Source organism: Podarcis bocagei (genome assembly GCF_964188305.1).
Source record: "Podarcis bocagei genome assembly, chromosome: 3".
Taxonomy (NCBI): Eukaryota; Metazoa; Chordata; class Lepidosauria; order Squamata; family Lacertidae; genus Podarcis; species Podarcis bocagei.
In genome coordinates this window covers 47,990,274-48,011,403 of record NC_138127.1, presented here as the reverse complement: position 1 = coordinate 48,011,403, position 21,130 = coordinate 47,990,274, and the positions used below count along the sequence as shown (strand labels likewise).

The window sequence follows — 21,130 nt, the reverse complement described above, 5'->3', positions numbered from 1 at the left end:
CCTTGATAATCCCCCCTATGTGGTGCTTCTATCCTGTTCTACCCCGCTCACCAGCCAAAACTTCCCATACCTTTATGGGAAGGTATATATGGCCAGCTTATATGATTTGCTTTGCTTCTGGCATCCAAAGAGAGAGGATGGATGCAATTTGGGGTAAACATCCTGATCAGCTGCAATCAGGAATGGTTTAAGGTGGCTTCTGCAGTTGGTGGCTGTACTGCCTCAGCTCCTTAAGAAAAGTAACAATAGTCCACTTTTGTCTTTCCTGTAATAATGGCCATAAAAATCTTGCCATGCCACACTTATCTTCTCAACGTGTGCAATTCACAATATTGGTTCACATGTAACATATACTTCATTGTACCGGGGGGGGGGCACCCCTCTGTTAGCAATCCAGGAATTACTATTTTTTGGCATTCAGTAGAACAGATGCAGAAATCCTGAGTGTTGTATATATCTCTCTCTCTATTTAATGACTCTGTTAAATAGACGCTTACAGGGGACAAGCTAGAATTGCATATAAAATCCAACTAACAAACAATGTAGGCGTGCACCACTTGAAAATGTTCCCCTAAAAAATTCCAACTTCACAAAGAGCCATAGAAACACTGCATATTTAAATGGAAAATGGAAAAAAGAACAAAACAATCAAATTCGGGCACAGTAGCAGCTTCTTTGACAAAGAATTCCATAATATAGTTACAAGGATTCAGCAGCTGTGAGATTGTGTACATTCATAGTCTCCCATTCATTTAACATACAAACAAAGAGCGAGGAGTAAGGGAATTTTTGTCCAAGGCAAACTGCAATGCATCATAAATCAGGCTGATGAAGACTCACACCTTTTCAGTTCAATTAATGAGACCAATATTCAGGGCTGGCATGAGAGGCTGTGATGTGCCATCCAAAAGTTGTCCTCAGCATCACCTTCTTTGACATTGCAAGTGACCCCTGAGATCACACATTAATTTGTTGGGGTCTTTAAAAAAACACCTGCTCTTGCAAGGGTTACCTGTATAGTTGCATCAGCCTCTGTGCACCCTGTTTTTGAGGTCATCATTGACAAGAGTTAGTCTGATCCCCCGGGTATGTGATGGACATGTGTATGGGCCCATGTGCCGAACGGATTTGAGGGTTAGCTGTTGTGTTTTAGAAATAATTAAGACGTGAGGCCTCCTATGTTGGATGAGGCCAGCTATCACTTGGGTGGGTTGGCAGCAAGTCCTCTCTCCATATGCTTATCTAGGGCCAAACCCAGTTGGCTCCTCCCCTACGGGAGCTGCTCTCATCAGTCACCATTCTGCAACAGAGGCAGAGCTGGGACAGCAAGTTCTACTCTTTCAGCTAGGCTAGGAACAGTTACCACTTGGTTTGTCCTTGCACAGAACTGTCCTGCAGAGTACCTGAATGCAATTATTTTTCTCTGCTTTCTTTGTCCCCTTTCGCTTCTGCATCATACCAATTAAAATGCAAGCAATTTTTCAAAATTACGGACCACCTTGAATGCAGTTGGAGATAGGCAACATATAATTGTGGCATATAAATAAAGGTGGCCACACCCATATTTTATAGGCCCTTTTCTAATTAATGGACTATATATTTAACTGTGTATGCTAGACAGCTTGGATAAAGGAAGTAGATTTAAGAGGACCAGGGTGAAAGGTCTCCGTTCAAATCCCTGTTCCGATATGAAGGCTGCTTTACCCTTTTCTCAAACTAAGCAGCCTCACAGGACAGATGAGAGCATAAAATGGGTGCCACCTTCCAAACCTACATAATTATTTTATTTCTTTTCATGGAGAAGAAAGGTAAAACAAATTGAGGTGGCAACAGAGGGAATTCTGGGGCAGTAGTCAAGCATCCAACATGTTCACCTACAGTGTAGGAATGGGACAAGGCAGCTGTTGTAGAAAACAGGCAAGTTGCCGCTTTATGTTTCGTTTTCTGTAGTCATATTTATGATCTTTCCCCTTACTTAAAGACCTTTGGCTTGACATCAAAGGATGCGAAACCTCTTAGAAGTCTATGGCTTTTGGCATGTGTTATCCTATACAGGATTAACTATTTCCTCCCTAGACAGCTTCCAGCACCATAGCATAACAGTCCTTCCCCCAGTGGGGCAGAACTGCAGGAACAGCCTTCCGGTAGGAGTGTTGCTATCACTTCTGGGATGAAGAGGAAAGGTGTGATAAGGGCTGTGTGACAGCACAGCCCCAACTACACAGTTGTTCGTCCCTCCTCTTGGTCAGCAATACCGATGCTCTACTAGGCAAGCTGCTCTTGCCATATCACACCATACTGCATCCACATCTAGGATGTCACAAAATCACATTAAAAGTGGCTCAGAAGCCAGTGCACGGCTGATTCTCACCACAACCCTGGTGTGTGATAGAAAATGAAATGTGCACTGTGATTTTTGAAAATGTATGTTTTTGAATTTGAGTCATCTGTTTTTCATGTCACGTTTTACATGAACAATTTATTGAAACAGCTTATTGAGTTCCATCAATTTGTTTTTTGTTTTTTTAATTGAGATACTTTCAAATGTCAGTCTGCCAGTTTTGGGGGCACAAAAAGGTTCTATACTAAAGACACCTATGCATCTGTTGCACTCTTCAGAAAATCAAAGAGCTTGCATTCAGAATGTACTTAAGTCAAAATTGCACTGGAGTGGGAAGCTGTTGATGCCACACTGAAGGTTTGTGAAAGCAGGCTCTCACTTTGGTTGTTTTGTGTCTAGCCTACTTTTGTGAAGGTGTTCATTTTGTGCCACCTTTATTCCACTGCCATTTCCCTGTGGAGAAATACTTCACTCTTTGAAAAATATGGAACATCAATATACTGAGTTTTCATATATCAGCCTGACTTAAAACAGCATTTTCAGATTTAATATACAGTATTATTTTGGGATACTTGATGTATAAGCACACTGTGGTTACCACATGCTCTTGTAGGCATGAACAAGACTGAACTGTGCTCTTAAGCAGTTAATGGCATTGGACAGATGTTGCCAGTTTCTAATTACCAGCAAATAGACAGTTACCTCATCACTTTCAAAAGATAACATTTCAGTAACTGCACTTCATATTTGTATGCCTTCAATTCATTCTCTAGTGGGTACTGCATCCAGTGTCTACTACACAATAATGTCATACACTCTGCCCACTCTGCCCAACCATTCTCTCACAGCCTGGCGAACTCGAATGTCAGTCACATGACAAGTCAGCTGACTGATGCAAGGGAACACAGCTGGCTGGAGAGCTGTGAAGATCTGGTCTGGAAGGGCCTGAATCTGGTTAAGAACTGTCAATACCATGTTGGTCCATGCCTAAAATGATACAGGGAGAGAAGAAATCTGTAACTATATAGCTGTGTAAAAACATCATGAAAAATATAGCTCATAATGTAAATACGAAGTAATTTCTGAAAAACGTCAGCATCAAACTTAAGTTGCCCAATGAAAAAGTCTTTAAGGTTCAAAACACATCCTGACACCGAGGGCTGGTCCTATAATTAACTTTTCCACCCCAAGCCATCTTGGTTCACCATGCAGATGATTCATTTTGGTAAGGCCGAGATGCATGAAAGAGTAGCTGGTGTGGCAAACACACTAACATGAAAAACTAAAAGAAAGGCAAGGGACAGCAATGGAAAGTACTGGATAAGCCAAGTTATTGTAGGAAGTGTCACAAACCTCCTGTTGAGGCTGGAAGTTACCATAAGAAACTCACAAAGAACCTGAGGTTTGATAGAACATGGGGTATAATGGGCTGCTCTGGCCCAGAGGTTGCAAGGGTCAGTGGACAGGTGGGTGTGGCTGTATGGGACACCATAATATTTTACCCCAAGTGCCCAATGCTTAAGGCTGCCCCTGCAAGCACAAGTGTGTGTTATATTCTACAATAATGAATGCATATTTCCAGAAGACCTGCTTTCTGCTTAATGCCACACGAGGAAAACAACTACTGCAATTGAAAAGGCATATTTTCTTCCATTTTAGGTTTCTCAGTCGGCCTGTTTTCTTACCTGTATTTGTGCCTCACCATCCCGGATGGATATGTTGAGTGAACTGACCGTTGACCCAGAGCGTGACCTCTTCTCCTGTCTCAAAATCTCTGGCCCTGCACTGAAGGAGTGCCTCATTTGGCCCTGATCAACCAGATTTTGAGGCCTTTGTGGGAGGGGGGAATCTGGCCCTCTCGTGCTTAGCGGGTCCCCTTTCTTGTCGACTTTCATCTCTTTGGCAAAAGTGGCCAGGTTATGCTGCTGTTTCCTTTTCTTATATTCTGTCATGAGCTTCGATATAGTTTTGTCTGTGGCGATGGTGTAGATTTTGTTGCCAGCGCTCTCCCACCACTCTTTTCTCCTGCCTTGGTCTTTCCTCTCTGTTTTGGGGCTCAAGGGCGGAAGCAGCAGTATATCTCCACTCCCTCCTTTGGGAGTGACATTCTCTGTCAGGGAATCCCTAATTTGGCTTTTGTCATCTTCCGAAGGGGTGTCCTTCCCAGAGAGCCCTCCGGTAGATGGGGTGGATGTTTCAGATTGGAAGGACGGAAGGATGAAGAAGGGGTCTCCTCGGAAGACCGGGAGCTCATCGGCACTGCTTTCCAAATCCAGATGCATTTGAATATAGTTGTTGCATAACTCCATGCAGAGCTTATGAAGCCTTTTGATTAACCAAGCCCAGTCTGCATTGCTGACAGGCTGGACACTCAGAGATGGCAGCCTGGCTCTCCACTGCCTCTTCTCCTTCCCCCTTGGTGGGCTTACTTGGGCCGTCTCTTCAAAAATGTCTTCGTCTTCCGAAGAGCACTGTTGGGATGAATCGGTGCTTCTTTCGTCATCTTCAAAGAGGATTTTCTTCACCTGCTCTGCAGTGATGTTTTCCTGGTTGGTCATAATAGCGCAGATCAAGGCATGGAAGTAAATGTTAAAGCTCATCGCCGATTGGCGGTACAAGTTGGCAGCTCCACCAATGCCAGAGACCTTTTTGAGCAGGCACTTCAGCCCAGTCCTCGTATCAAACTCTCTGGCTGTCCGGTAGGAATCCAGCAGCAAGTCAAAGATGACAGCCAAGTTCTGCATAGAAATGTACCTGAGGAAGCCTGCCAGTTTAGTTTCCGGTGGTTGGTGCGCAGCCTTCTCTTCAGAGTGCGAGGGCCCTTTCACAAACTCTTCCAGCAAAATATCGTACAAATTCTGCAACAGCACTTGGTGGGACAGCAGGCTCACTACAATTGTTCTGAAAGGGATACTTCATGCAGCCAAAAGGTGGAAGGGGTTGGGGAAGGAATGACAAACACACTGAGTATCTCAATAATATTTTTAAATCACTTGAATTTATATCCTACTGCTCCTCCAAGGAACTACAGCTGGTGAATTTATAACTATATCACAATCATTATGATAGCTACTTACAAAAAATTCCTCAAAACACTATCTCTGTGCCAACCTTCCTTAACCAGATACTGTTCCAGATATTTTGGACTATAATTCCTATAATTGCTATTGGCAATGTTGATTGGGGCTGATGTGGACTGTAGTCCAGAACACCTGGAGGGTACCAAGTTGGGAAAGGCTGCTCTGAATAAATATTGTCCAGGCAACATGCACAATCCATTTTTCGCTGCGTTCTCCTACAATTTTGACCCATACTGAATTTAACACTCCCTGCAAATTAAAATGTTTTTATTTATTATATTAATATGCCACGTTTCCTCCAAGGAGACATATACTTTGACATTAGAGATTGGGAAACCTGTGCCCCTCCACACGCCACTGGACTCTCAAGTCCCAACAGTCCTAGCTCAGATAGCCGACACTCAGGGATGATGGGAGTTGCAGTCCAGCAACACCCAAAGGGCAATAGGTTCCCCATATTTGCTTTAAAGAGTTATCATGTAAAATCCTCAACATTTATACATTCATATAATGTGTTTTGTAGCATGGATAATTCATTATTATAGCAATGTAACATTAAACAAAACATTATTTGAAAATGGAGGAAAGTAAACAACAGCCCAGGGTTTTTATAAGGGAATTTATCAGGAAAAAACTGGATGTATTGCACCTTGGTATTGCACCAAAGAATACAAATGAAAGGCCAAACATTCAAGCCACAGTGGATATTTGGCCTATTTACCACCATGAATAAGTTTATAGATATGGGTCAGATGATGGTCTGGACAGTGTGCTATTCTCTATTTTGTGTGCATAAAGAAAATAAAAGGTTAAGTCTCTGGCTGCAGTCATAAACTCAATTACCTGGGAATAAGTACCAATGAGTTACTTCCAAATAACAATGCATAGGATTGCAGCTGTAATTAGGAACACAAAGCTAGCATTTTCAGGTGGAGAATATATTATTTGAGCATGAATGAAAACAAACAAATCGGTTTGTTCTGCATCCAGTCAGCCTCATGGAAATGTAGCTACCTTGAAATTTGCTTTCTGAGCCTGAATCTCTTCCTCCAGCCCCCAGGCCTTCCATTTCTGCCCATGTCCTTGAAAAATATAATCCTTCTCTTGTGCTGTGACACTCTCTAGTGGTTGCACTCTGGCATTCATTTCATGGTCCTCATCAAAAGTGACCCACTATAGAAATTCTCGAGGCAGAAACTGATGTCTGTCCAAAGTGTTGTGCCCCAGCTGCATGCGGACTTCAGCTCAGTGGTGCAAGGGGCTCTGGGGCTGTGCTTCCCTTTTAAAGTGCATGCAAATCATACAGTGACATATTGAAAAGTGCCAGCATTGTGCATGGGGGCGGGAGAGTCCCCCATATTTCGTGCACTCACACAACACTGTGGTGAGGGGACTATATACATAAAACTTTCTTGTGGGAGTGAAACCTCCCATTCCAAGAACATTTCAGACAGAGAGTCCAGCACATCAAGCGGTTGCAGCTACAGCTGCACTGGCTCAATTCTTGGCAAAAACCAGCCTGAGAATTGGGAGGGGGTGGAATATGTAACCTTTCAACCTAGGCGGTTGGCAAACAGCAGTTTTTTATTGCTAGGACTGCCTAGCTAAAACGGTATTTTCTGTGGAAGAGAATAGATATTAAATCAAGGACTTTTATTTTGCCTTTTGCATTAGGCTGAAATGCTCCCTTACCCAAGCTTCCTGTGCATTGATGGGCGGCATTCAAAAAAAAGAAAGGAAAGAAAATCAGATAGGAAAAGAGGAACTCTACAAAAGGCCAGCACGGTTACAGAGCTGTGCATGCAAGACAGGCGCAAGCAAGCAAGCAAACAACCAACTCACTGTTGCAGCAAGCCTTATCAACAGGGAGCAGCCATACTTTACTATGGAACAAGCTGCTAAAACAAATTAGGCAGTAAGGTCCCCTTCATACATCATCTATTTTTTATCATGGTGTTTTCTGTGTAGGCACAACATGGGCAGCATGAACATTATTTTCTCTGGCTCAAGAGTGACTGATTAGGCTATAAAATCGTTATAGCGGGAAAACCCCAGGGGAACAATTGTAGCTCAGTGCTACAGCATACGCTTTACATGCAGAAGGTGCTTGGTTCAGTCCCCTGTTCAATCCCAGGTTAGGATGGGAGAAGCCCCTGAAAATGCCAATGCCATTCAGTGTAGATGGAACAATGCTCTGACTCAATATGAGGCACCTTCTTCCTGTGTTCCTCATCTTCCACACTATGTGCTGCAAACCTTGTAGCAGACACTTGCTTTGCTACTGCAGTTAAGGGGGGAGGGGAGGCAGAAGTAACTCTAAAGAACTTCCAAAATCAGTCACGACAAGCCCTCTGGAAGGATTGGGGGGCAGGGAGGGAGACAGTTTGCACAGCTGTAGAAGAGGCGGTATGTTTTCCCTTCACCCCTATTCTTGACCATCTCCCAGCCATCAAAGAGAGACCTAACAACAATTATTAACCATGCTAGCTGAATGAACAGAGGCAGTGCAACTGATTGCCAGACATGGAACAGAGGCAAGCATCAATTCAACATCATTTGGTAAGGCATCTGGCTACAAAACAGAGTGCTGGGGCTATGTCTGATCCAGAAAGAGAATGCTTATATCTATTCCTAAAATGTTGCTCACTGTTGTTACAAAATGCCTTTAATAATAATTATAGCAATTCAGATTTAAGAGCTGGTGGCTTTCTGCAATAACTGCTTGTGAAGCCATGTTTTCCTAAATATCTTTCACTTTCCCCATATACAGTGACTGGTTTGTATTCTGCATTAAAGATGGGAGTCTAAGATCTACAATGAAGGCCTGCATCTAATGCAAGCTACTGGGACCAAGGTAAATGTTCAACATGGCCAATCATGGCAAGTGTTTAGCGTGAGTCAAAACTGGGATGACAGGATGAGAAAAAGTGCCCCTTGAGGGTCAGCATGGCTTGCCTTTCATGCTTTGCCATGAGAAACAAACCTGCCCAGATTTAAATAGATGTGCAGACTTCCCCTTTATTCCCTGCACCTGTCTCATGTCTTGCTTTGCCCTCTGGGTCTTGTAATAAACAAGTCACCTTACCTTTTCTGCGTATGACCATTGGGCTTCTTGTCAGGAGGCAACTCGATGATAAGCACACAGGACTGAGCATGCTCAAACCCTTCTTTGTTGTTTGGCGTTTTGGGGGAGCACTGTGTGTCTAACATGAACACCTATAAAAACAAATAATACCAACTTGCTAAAGCCCTGGGCCAATTCAGGAAGGGGACGTAACATAGCAGCAGAGCACACAATTTGCACATGTAGATGTCCCAGACTCTGGATTTCCCACAGCAGAACTGTGTAAAAGGTTGAGGAGCTCATAAACTGCATCCATTCACAACACAGAGCAGGCAGTAGGGGGTTAGATGGGTTGAAGGCCTCATTTGGTAGAAGGCAGTTCTTTATATATCCTTAACCCAGGACTGTAAATGGAATTCTAAAAGTGGCAACACCCAGCACAGCAAGTGATGCTCTCTGCCCAGATAAACCCACTGCTGGGTTAAATAGTTAGTTTCATGTGAGGAAAGAAAAAAAGGAAGATTAGGTTTCATTACAAAAAAGTTTCATGGTGCAGCCCATCCAAAGATTATCAACTCTGCAATAGAAGAAGCATTCACTAAACAGAGGTGCATCAGGCCTAGCCATCTTAAAATGCTTAATTAATGTTGGCATCAATACCTGACTGTTCCTTAATTGAAATTGTATAAAAAAGACAGCTTAAAACAATTAAGAAATCTCACCACGAACGGTTTGTAAAAGCAAAGCTCACAGGAAACAATCCAGTCACAGTTAAGCATGCAAATCCAACTGATTACTGTAGACGTGTGAAGCCTGCACCAGTGCCTAGGTTTAACTTAATATGCATTTTGCTCATTATATCTCTCAAAGTCTTCACCTGTTGAGCCATGGCCCGTATTCTCCAATATTCGGCTTCAGCACTAGGAGAGAGGGAAGGGGCTGCCACTTTCACCTCACAGGCATCCCCACTGAAGTTTTCAGAGCCGCTGTGGAAATAGCCCAACAGATTCTGCAGAGAAACAGCACCAGATGTTCAGTGTGTATTCTGAATGCTAAGCAGGCAATAGGGTTGATTTAAATAAAAGATTGTGCTAGGTTGTATTAAGCCATGGGTAGGCAAACTAAGGCCTGGGGGCCTGATCCGGCCCAATCGCCTTCTAAATCCGGCCCGCGGATGGTCCAGGAATCAGCGTGTTTTTACATGAGTAGAATGTGTCCTTTTATCTAAAATGCATCTCTGGGTTATTTGTGGGGCATAGGAATTCATTCATTGCCCCCCCAATATAGTCCGGCCCCCCACAAGGTCTGAAGGACAGTGGACTGGCCCCCTGCTGAAAAAGTTTGCTGACCCCTGGCTGACATCAGCTTCTCTCTCTCTCTCTCTCTCTCACACACACAGACATACCTAATTGATGAACCTGATGTACTTTCATCATCATGTTCTTTCAACTTATTTTTTTTAATAAAGCTCACTTGTGTGTTATTTTTCTAAAGAGCTCACTAGTGACAGTCTGGAAGTGCCCACTAGACTGGGTCGTGCACAGGTTGTACCCCATTTATTTGATCGCCTTAAGTGTGTGTGGAGCTAACTTCAAGCTCCTGCCTGAGTTTATGCAGAGATGTTGTGTTTTTTTCCCATATGAGTAGAGACCATAAGCCATCAAGCCATCTGTGATGGTTGAGACGCTTTCCCAAAGTGCTGTCATTGCAGAAATCTTGCTGGCTGCTTATACATCATCCACACAGAGATGTTAGTTCAAGCAACCAACGCTCCCCACCCTCCAAGGTGCTATCTACGTAATCATAGATGAGAGCAACAGTCTAAGAAAATAGTAGCTGCATATTAGCAGAGATGCTTGCAGCACCCGGTTAAATGCAAGGGATACCTTCACTGGTTCAAGAGTTGCTGAGAAGGCATCCTGCAGCGCACAGCATGCCAGCCTCCACATTTCTTCTGTAAAAACAGGACCAGCTGTCACTAGAACATATCTATAGATAAGGGAAAAGACCATGAAGCTGATAACCAGCCAATAACCATTTCACAACATGATTGCAAAACTGGGATTAGCTCAAAAGCCAAAACGGCTTTTCTTATTGATGTAGATCTATGAAGAGCCAAGTGAAGCCCAATACATAAGCTTAGATCAAGGCACCTTGGAACATCACTTGAACGTGCTCTGTTTGCACTTCCTGTGTAAGGTTTGAAGGTGTAACCAATGTATTTCTCCCAATATTTCAAGTATGAAGGGATGTGATGCAAACTGCTTTCAAAGCCACAGAGTTACTGGGTGGACAGGTGCTTTCAAAGTCTGAACTTTGAGTTGGCAAAGAATAATTTTCTGACATTTTCTGCAGAAGCCTTTAGAACCCATACCTTCTTTAACTAGAGGTAATTTTAACTTTCACATTAGTATTTCATGTCTAATTGTGTGCCCCCCCCAAAAAAAGGACCTGTGAGGTTTAGTGTTAAGTGCAAACTGGGCCTATGTGTAAAATGAATATAGAAATGAAAGCCATATTACCTGATACAGGAGCACCCAACTCTAGAGATGGATTCTGTGGGTTCTGCGACACAAGCTACTAGTAATTTGAAGAGGTCTCTGAGCATTGTGTTGATCATATTCTCATAGCCAATATCTAAAGAGGAAATTAGGCTGTTGGCTTTGATATTAACCATAATGTAATAGAATTACAACACAGAGGAACTACTGCATTTTTAGAAATAAATGCACTTTAGAAATTTTTAGAAATAAATGCATTTTTAGAAATAAATGCATCTTCTTCATGCATACTGCCTTTTGACCTGACTATAAACTGGGATATTGCTAATACTCTAGTCAGTATAATTAGAGCTACTTGCTTGGCCTGGATCTAGCTTTGCGCAGTGGGATATTACCAATGATGTTCAGATCCGTTAACAGTTTCACAGTATTATTTTTTCTTATTTATCTTGTTTAATAAAATTCATATATCGCTAGATTGTAAAAAACAACAACAACAACCCTCAAAGCAGTTTACTATAATGCTGTGACATTTAGTACTGGGGGAAAACCTTTGCCCCAGTTCAGCTAGGATGCTTAGTTACATGTTTCCTCTTCAGAGTAGTGTTTGGATCACTGCCTTGACTCATCTGCCTGTGCTTTAGTCAATGCATTCCTTGCCATGCAGATCCCCATGGTGCTGAGTACCTTATAGTCACAGATGGTTTGGGGTCAGAGAGAATGTTTGGTTGGCACTGGAGGCTCAAAATCTAATTTGGGAATCAAATCCCATTCTTAAATGCACTGTGAATGGGTGTTTGAAATTTTCATATAAACCAGGCTTCCTCAACCAGATGCTTTTGGCCTACAACTCCCATGATCCCTAGCTAGCAGGACCAGTGGTCAGGGATGATGGGAATTGTAGTCTCAAAAAACATCTGGAGGGCCGAGCTTGAGGAAGCCTGATATAAACAGAGCAAGGACAGCTGAGTCGTTTCACTTTTCACTGGAGAAATAAACATTCCAGTGTATATATGCAAAGCTTACACCTTTTTTTTTACTCTACCATAATCTTTTCTCTCTTCCAATAGCAGTTCATCCATGTTTCAAAGGTCTTGATCACACTGTAATAGTTAATGCCAAAACTAAAGTTTGTCTACAAGAGTATGGTTAGAATGGGTTGCAACATATAAGACTACATAAAATTACCTGAATGTATGAAACTCTGAATGTGCTCCACTACTAGTTCACAAGAAAGGCCAATTGCATGCTTGAAATTAGCAGATGCCACATCCCAGTAAGAATGGTCGCCATGGCTGCGATGAAGCCAAAGGGACATTGTAGGGAGCAGAAGGTGAACAACTGCATAAATACCAAATCCAGGGCCTAGAGAATAAAAACACAAGACAGATAAATATGTTGGGCCTTCAGACAGATGCTTAGGGCTAACTCAGGACAATGCATCCTATATACCCATGGTGGATTCCCTTCCTTGAGACTGACCAGAGAGCAAAGATGCACTGCAAGGAGGGTTTCACTGACAACTGTGCACTTACTGTATATGGAACTTCACCTGTCATTTGCATAGCTTCTTTCATAATTGGCATGCTAGTAATTTACTGGCACCTTCTCATATTACAATTTCCCCTTTTAAAAAAGCCCCATGTATAATGCCTGCACATTTAACATGGAAGTCAACACTCAGGTGGCATCTCTATGATACACTTGTGTATTTCCCTACCTGTGGGTTTGCTACTTTATTAACAGATCTATAAATAGCAGGCATGGCTCCCCCCGCCCCCGATGACCTATAATTCTTATTATTCAAAAAGTGAACTCTTATTCATGTTGAGGAAGTCTAAAAGACCATTAACTGTTAATAACTCATTCTCAAATTGCCCCCACAAATGAAATTGCCTAGCTCCCTGTGTCCTTGTTACAATGCAACAAAATATAACCATTCTAAAATGTTAAGAGCAATAAATCAAGTAGATGTGTTTGGGGTGATACAAAAGTGCTATCAGAGCTTTGAGAGTCTGTTTACTCAACTTATGTTACAGCCATCAAGTGGTCATGGAGGCAGCCATGTTTTTCCCTGTATAATTCCCCCGGGAGTGACGGAATGCCACCGAGCTCTGCTGCACCCAGGGGAACTTGCACAAAGTTCGTCCAAGGTGTGTGGCGATAAGGAACCCCATGCAATAGATGGGCATGCTGTAGGCAGGTGAGTGCCATTTTGAAAGGTTTAAAGAAAAAAAACTTGTATTCCGGGGGAGCAGAGGCAGGGCGCAATCCTCAGAGCACTTTGCAGGTAGTACTTTTAACTGTCTGTTTCCAGGCAGTTCAAGTGGATTCTCTATTCAAAATCTGCCTGGAGATGGGATGGGATGGACTTCAATGAGCCCACCCATCCCTGCTCCGACCCAGGGGTAGGAATCCTACACTTTAGTAGTAGTCAGTAAATTCAAACCAATTACCAGGTGTTTTGGTAACATCTCTCAATAGTTCAAAGAGCAAATCCAGGGTGGGAGGCTGATGCTGACGGGGGCAGTTGGATATGGCAGTAGTCAACTCTTCAAGCAGAATGATCCAGACATTAATAAGGCCTAGGAAAACAAAACAAAACCGCATGTGAGAAGCTGTGTGTAGCATAGGTTGTGGAATTAATTTTGCTTGGTTCCCAGTTCCTGCCCCATTTCTCTTCCATTTTTCTTTTATAAGTGCTTGAGAGATGCTGATCACTTGGTTCAATCTTCCTGTCAGATTTTACTGATGGTTTTAATGTATTCTTATTGTTCTAGCCTTGCATTTCATTTTACTTCTCTCTTCGTACATGGCAACAATATTTTTGAATGGTGGGAGGATTATAAATTATTTAGATATAGAAATGTGTAAATGTACAGAATGTAGGTGAGGGGGCTGCACCCTTTTTTGGGGGGGGGAGGGTCTTGTTGAAGACTGCATTATTGAGGTAGAACTATCTGTGAATTGACTCTCCCAGAACAGGGTACGATCACAGCATACAGAATGGTGAAGATGTAAAATCACACATCATCGCTGTCACAGGTGCATTATTCCCGTGGGGAAGAGGCAAACCATAGAAGTAAACACAGGAGATTCGTATTGGGTTGAAATAGGCCACAACTTTCATTCATTACAGATGCAAGTAGGTTTTGTCCCAAGGCATTGGGTATGCATCTAGTATTAAGCAACCTGCCAACTGTTTGATGAACAGGATGGGGCTTACCCAGAACTTGGTCTGGGGGGGGGGGTCACTCCTGACATGGATTAGGAGCTACGATCCCACTTAGGCTGCCATTGGGAGGGGTGTTATGGTCCATCAGCCCTGTGTGGACTCCCAAACAGAGACACTCCCTGGACCAACTGGATAAAGCATAGCAAGGTCCTCACTCTCGCCTGCCCGCTCATCTTCTGGCAGGCCACTTACACTCTGGGTGGGTGGGTGGTGAATCCTGTGACAATCTCCCAAGAAGGTGACTACCTGAGGCTGCCCTCTTAAATACAGCAGGGGTGGGCCTAGTTCAGCCCCTGCCCCTGGGTTCTGACTGGCCTGTTTGGCAGGCCTTCCTAGGAAGCTAGAAGGGAAGATACCAGGCCGTGCAGGAAGAAGTCAGCCCCTGGGTCTTGGCTGCGGCTGTAGCAAAAGCTGCTCCCCCAGAGCCCCAGGTGAATGGGGACAAGCCCCATTTGGTAAGTGCTATTTAAGGACGTTCCTCTTTAGGATCACAACAGTAATTTTGCTTACCTGTGTCATCATCAAAATCAGAAAGGACACACTCAATGCCATCTTCACTGCTTGCGGATCGTTCTTGTATTCTTTGGGGTAAGTTGGCAAGTTTCCCACTGAGAAAAATAGGCTTCAGGGGCATTTTGTAGATTTTGGCAAGCAACTAAAAAGGGAGAGAAATGATGAGACTACTCCGCAGTATGTGCTGGCATGACAGTTTCAGAGCTACATGTTGTAGAACATTCACACAGAAAACGATTTGGCTAAAATAGTTTGATATTCTAACAGGAAAGGGTGCGTGTGCCCAGGGATTTTGTCTGGGCTTCTGCTTTCAGGCTTCAATGCTACACTCAGAAATGTGGGAGTAACCCCAGGAAACAGAAGGATAACGTGGTGTGTGGTTGCTAAAGATAATATAATCAAGCCACTCCCATATGGGCATGAGAAACCACATATCTATCATGCAGGGTGTCTGTCATTTGCTGGTCATGTTGATTTACTGTACACAGGACCTGATCAAAACCTGAGCATGGAAGTAGCCTAAGATTCCTGGCCTTGTATTTACAAACCCGGTCTTGGCAACTCTGTAAGCAAGCACTTTCCTTAAAACCTTCGGTGAGTAACAGTTGCCTCTAGGCAAGTGTTAGGCAACCATCATGTGATCTCTAGGCACATCTAGGCAACCATCATGTGATCTCTCTCTCTCTCTCTCTCTTCCAAAACAGAGACAAGCCAGCAGCCGTTGATAGCCCAATCACTTTGCTATGTTTCCTCAGTAAGAGGAGCGATGGGAAAAGCTGTTGCCACTGTGTTTGAACATTTGCACGGCTTCTGATCTGGCAGAAGAAAGAGCACAGAAATTGGTAACTGCATCATCTGTGCTCCCTGTGGCAAGAGAGAGAAATAGACTACACTGCCAGAATGCGAGAAACCTCAAAGATTTGCTGTGTGTCAGCCAGAGAAATTGTAAGAGGCTCACCATGAGGCTCAGGGCTTTTCTGCATGCTGCAGTGACCAACCTGTTTACACAAGAAAGAGCTGCTACAGGGAGCCTCTACCCCCTTGTGGATGCCATTTCAAGCAGCTTTTAGCATCCTTGCGCTCACCTGAGAACACCGCCTGAGGTAATCAAGAGCAGGAAGGCACAAGTCTGTAGACATGGATCCTGATCCTGGTACACAATCCCCAACCTCCTTGCAATCTGCCTCCCCTGGGATGAAAGAAAGAAAACGTCTAAGCAGAACACAATGCTGGTCTGAATGCTCTTAATTACTATGACCCTGTATGGTGATTATGGAATCCAGAGGGATTCACAAAATGCACACAGCAGTTATGAGGAATAACTTGCGGAGAAGGATGAAGAAATGTCTTGGTGAAAATGTTAGACATAGTATGTTCAGTCCTGCCTGCACAGATGGATTCTACTGTAGGGCCATCCCACTCCTCCTGTCATATATTTCCATGCTCTATACAGATGGCCAGAATGATCACGTCAAAGTTGGCCCTGTTGTGCCTCATTTCCATTGAAGCACCCAGCGACCCTGCACCCCAGGTGCAGTTTTGTTCTCTTAATGTGCAACAAGGAGGAGTGGTTGCCAACTGCTTTAACATGAGGTGTGGGAGGACCTCCTATGCAGAGAATGCTTTGGTTCATAATAATAACATTAACAACTACATTGTGCAAGATGGGGCAAACCCCACAGTATCTTTTCTAGCTTAGAAACATAAGGAAGAAATGTCGCCAGGACATCACTCCTGTCCTGCCCTTTGTGAGACTTCTTTAAGCTTTTCATTATTATTATTGTATGAAGGTCTCCTTGACACTGTTCCCCACTCCACCCTCATCACCAGGAAAGAGCAGTTAACTTTTTGTAGACAGAATCTCTTTCACAACTGTGAGGATGCCTGGCAAATGCCAATGCAGTTAAAAAAAAGAAAGAATACCTACAAAAATCATACAAAAATCCCAGGACTTCATACCTCTAAAATGCATTCATAGCCTTTGTTGACATTCAGGAAACTGCATCTGTCTCCACAAACATCAAACCCTAAAGTAAACATACAGATGGATATACCGTATTTAAAAGGTTCCTTACCCAATCCTTTGACAAACTTCATAAGGCACATGATATAACTGGTGGCTGCATTTGCAAAGACCTGGATGTTGTCTGTATTTAAAAATGCTTCAAAGACATCAAACACAGGTGCCTGGCATTTTCCTAAGGGAGCAAGAATAATTGTTTAGCTGATACAGATACACATTACCTGGAAAAGCCCGTGATTTTTTAACTTGCTTCAAATTAATGTGCAATGCAATTCTATATTTGCTTGGAAGCAAGCCCCACAGTATTCAGTGGCTTTACTACAAGGAAAATGGGAATAAATTTTCAGAGTCAAAATGGCTCTTCCAGATTTTGGTGTTTACAAGGCACTTTACAAGTCTTCTGTACAACTGGAGACATTGGCCTTCATCTAACTGCACAGATGTAGCAATTGGGTCTGTGTATGTATCCGTATTAAATCATTGAGAACCAAGCTGTGGTTTTCCTAAAGTGAGATCCTCATTCAGACCTGAAATGAAGTGAGCAGCCTCCAAAACAGTTTGAGCCAAATCAGGCCACTGAACCAAATCTTGCATTCAGTGCTCACTCACAGTTGATACAGACAAACCTAGTATATGTATTTTTGAAAATTTATTGAAGATGCTTTTATACTGCTTACTATTAAAATCTCAAAAGTGGTTTACAACATAAAAACATTCATGTTACTAAATGCAGCTGCTGAGACAAGCATAGAATCAAATTATGTTGGTTAGTGACTGACAGCACAATCGTATGTGCATAGAAGGAAGTCCCAGTGAGTTCAAAGGGGCTCATCCATTTTCTACAACGAACAGAAAAAAATTATATTGACATGATTTTTAAACATGTGGGGAAAATGTTATACTCACCATAAAGTCCTTCCAGAACTCTGTTGTGATGCAAAAACTTCACAGTAACTCAGATCTACTCATTTATTCAGTATGTTTTTGGATAGTCTGCTATATGGATTGTATTGCCTTTCAAACACTGACCCTTAAAAAACCCAGTGCCTAAACAGTGGTATCTAGAAAACTGTAGAAAAGTCTTACCCATTGAATATTCTCCAACAAGGTATTCCTTAACCTCCGACTTGCTGCTGCTGCGCACAGTTTCTAGTGCGCTGAACAATGGCCTCCACCCTGACTGGATCCGAGTTGAGCACACCTCCACCAGCTCGCCTATGGATGTGATCACCTGGCACAATCAGAGCACACAAAGCATTGCAGAAGTAAATAATCCAGCACAGAGAATATACTGTGTGAGAAATGCAGAAGCAGATCAGCAGGTGGGGTGGAGATACCACAGCAGCTTCCCAGGAGCAGGGTCTCTGTGGCTTATCAGGAGCTGGGGGAGGTTGCAGCCGGGTAAATGCACTGGTGGGGCCATTCCGGTGCTCCTATGGGTGTTGTCTGCAGTGTGTCAACCTCTCCACTGCCCTTCCACTCCTGGTAAGCAACAGTGGCCCACCTGCTGGAAAGCTAACTCTGCCACCCCTGGTGAGCCACTTCTGATTTTATATACGCAACCGAATAATGCTACCAGGTTATTTATTTTTTTATAGGAGACCTACATGACTTGAGTAGAAAGCAATACAATTTTTGATAACATTTTTCTAATTATAATTTTAAAAAATAACCCGCACTATGGCAACACAAATAAGCACTGAATTGTGAGGCCAACATCCTATGCATATTAAACAGAGCATTTTGTTTCTTTTTCAGATGCGCATGATAATTTGACGTTCCGGCTCTGGAAATCCAACTAAAAACCCTTCCTGACTTTGGTGATGTTGCTAGCTATTGCTCACACTCTTTAAAAGAGAGGTGAGGAGACTGTGGCTTTCCTCTCATCACCCCTGACCATTGGACATGCTGGCTGGGGCTGATGGGAATTGGAATCCAGCAACACCTGCTTCAGAAACTTGAAAGATGGACATTTCAAATGAAATTCTCCCACTGCTAAATCCTTTCCAGTATAAAATACAAACAAGCCCTGCACAGAATCTTCTCTTGCCATTTCCCATTCCCAAGAAGCAACTGAAAGGATTGTGATTGCTAGGCATATAATAGGAATCAAAGTGGTCTTGCAGTTGAAGGTAGGCTGTTGCCATTGTAAACGAGGTTTAGCTTGCCTGGTCCTGGACATCCTCATCACAGAGTTCCAGCTGCATGATACGCTCAAAGGGGCGGAAGAGGGCCTCATTCAAGTGAAAATGAGGGGGCTCATTCCAGTCTGTCAGAACCTCAGTTAGGATGTCATGGATGAAAGAGACAGCCTTCCGAGAAACATGCCTTTCTTTATGGCAGGCAGCCTGCAGCAACAAGAGGAGTAAAAAGCAGGATTTCAGTCAAGCAAAAAATGCCTTTTCGACAAGAACTGGCAAGGACTGTTACTTAGGAGGAGGGCGAGGCCTAGCATTAAAAAATGTCTACAGTAAGTACAATGAGGAAATCTGTTTGAGCTAGATTTCATGTTACAATGCCATTTTAATTTTATTTTGCCTTTTTTATCTCTCCTAGCTATTTGATTTCCTTAGACTGTGATCCCCTTAGAAAAATGGCTGTATGTCGTTCTGAGCCCATGAGATAGGGGGGAGACATAAATCAACCAAACAAACATACAAACGGCCAACCTATCATGAAGAAATGAATAAAGCTGTTTTTATGAGGATCTGTCTAAGAACTGTGCTAGGCTGATGGCTATAATCTGCAAATTTCCAGAGTATAATCTTTCTTAGTGCTTCATTCACCTGTACATTCTCTTTTTCAAGTACATTAATTAACATTGTGACTGCCCTTCGCAATTTTTACAATACACAGAGAAATTGCATGGGCAGGGGCGGGGAAGAAGCCTTTGTAATTCTCTCACCTCCACTAGGTGAGGTGCCACCACGTTCCAGCAGCGCATAAGATGGAGAAGAGGGCGGCATTTACTCCTTACAATTCGGAGCATGGCCCCTCCAAGACGGAACAAGTGGAGTGCACTTCTCCTGTCTTGGGTAGATTTTACTTCACCTACCAGGGCAAAAAAGACAGTGCAGAGTAATTGATAATATAAATTGAATACATGGTATAACACACACACACACACACACACACACACACATATATAGGATGCTATGGTTTGTGTCTTAAGAGGCTTACCTGGCATTGCCAAGGAGTAATCAACAGTGTCTGTAACTGAGTGGAAGAGCTGGGACTGAGAGGCTTTCTTCAGTTGATACAGGAAACCCACCAATGCCATCAGATTCAACTTGTCAACAGCATCTTCAAATAGCCTTCAGGCAAAAAGGCAGAATATATCACTTGATCTGACCAAATCATAGAATTGTAGAGTTGGAAGGGCCCCAAGAGTCATCTAGGCCAGCAATGCAGGAATCTCGACACACGGTCCCCCATCCAATTTGAAACCAAATGGGAACCTGCTTAGCTTTGCAATTGTGCTAGCAGTTTTATTGCTGCATCGCTAGGGGGACATGAAGTCTGACTTTTAAAATATACAAACAAACGCGCCCGGGGTGGAAGTAGGGGGAAAGGAAGTAAACCAGCACAAGTACCTGGGGGAAGTAAAAACTGCATGCCCATTAGTGGGGCTCTATATATTTTACAACATTCATTGACGTTTTTCTCGTATTGGCAGCATTGCACTAGAATGTCACCATTTGAAAATTTTAGATATTCACAGTAACATATCCATGGTGGTTTCTTGAAGAAACTCAGAATATGTAGCAACTGTCAAATGTGATGCCAACCATACCTGTCTGCCTGGGTGGAGAGGGTAAGGATAGCTTTGGCAGCGTTGCTTCCAGTCATCAGACTGCCCCCACGGAAATCAAACGCTCTTCCCTTGCTGCTTTCTTTGATAAGCTCCTGAATGGAAACCGGCTGGATTACAGGATTATTCCTCAGTGCAGTCTCTTGATCTAGCGTCAGTTCCTGGGTGCTGTCTGTAGATTGAACATCTCCCTGAAGCCCGTCTGTGGCCTGCTGGCCCTGGGTAATAGTTACCGGTGGCTGAGATGTCCCATCACTGAAATGAGCATGTTCCAGTGTGCTTATGTACTCACAAACTCTGAAAAAACAAAACACAAGGACAGAGGGCCTTACTGGTCTTTTCCACTGCATACAACATTTACTCTTTGAGGATGATCTACAGTAGTCTTAAACCTCCTGAAATGAAAAGCTCTTTTGGAAGCAAGGTGTCACTGGACTAGCTAGTCATAAACTTAAACTTTCCTTACAACATTACTGACTTTTAAAAACATTTTAAGTTACATTTACATTTTAGATGCAGCTGTTGCATAACAGAGAGTGAATTTTCAATGCTCGAATATATA

At 43.1% G+C, this 21,130-nt stretch overlaps 1 protein-coding gene across 2 annotated transcripts in view; it reads right to left on the bottom strand.

The window, feature by feature from the left end:
* Positions 1–445: 445 nt before the first annotated feature.
* ARFGEF3 (ARFGEF family member 3) overlaps positions 446–21,130 on the bottom strand; it is a 72,242-nt gene continuing 51,557 nt past the window's right edge. For both annotated transcript variants that reach the window (XM_081187841.1, XM_081187842.1), the window contains exons 19-34: positions 20,551–20,865; positions 19,938–20,071; positions 19,663–19,808; positions 18,926–19,105; positions 17,844–17,988; positions 16,810–16,932; positions 15,820–15,923; positions 14,732–14,876; positions 13,443–13,571; positions 12,175–12,351; positions 11,008–11,122; positions 10,372–10,474; positions 9,363–9,494; positions 8,507–8,637; positions 4,027–5,254; positions 446–3,328 (exon numbers count right to left, since the gene is read on the bottom strand). In XM_081187841.1, coding sequence (XP_081043967.1) covers positions 3,137–3,328; positions 4,027–5,254; positions 8,507–8,637; positions 9,363–9,494; positions 10,372–10,474; positions 11,008–11,122; positions 12,175–12,351; positions 13,443–13,571; positions 14,732–14,876; positions 15,820–15,923; positions 16,810–16,932; positions 17,844–17,988; positions 18,926–19,105; positions 19,663–19,808; positions 19,938–20,071; positions 20,551–20,865 — 3,499 coding nt within the window. In that variant the 3' untranslated portion in view covers positions 446–3,136. The remainder of the gene's footprint in view (positions 3,329–4,026; positions 5,255–8,506; positions 8,638–9,362; positions 9,495–10,371; positions 10,475–11,007; positions 11,123–12,174; positions 12,352–13,442; positions 13,572–14,731; positions 14,877–15,819; positions 15,924–16,809; positions 16,933–17,843; positions 17,989–18,925; positions 19,106–19,662; positions 19,809–19,937; positions 20,072–20,550; positions 20,866–21,130) is intronic.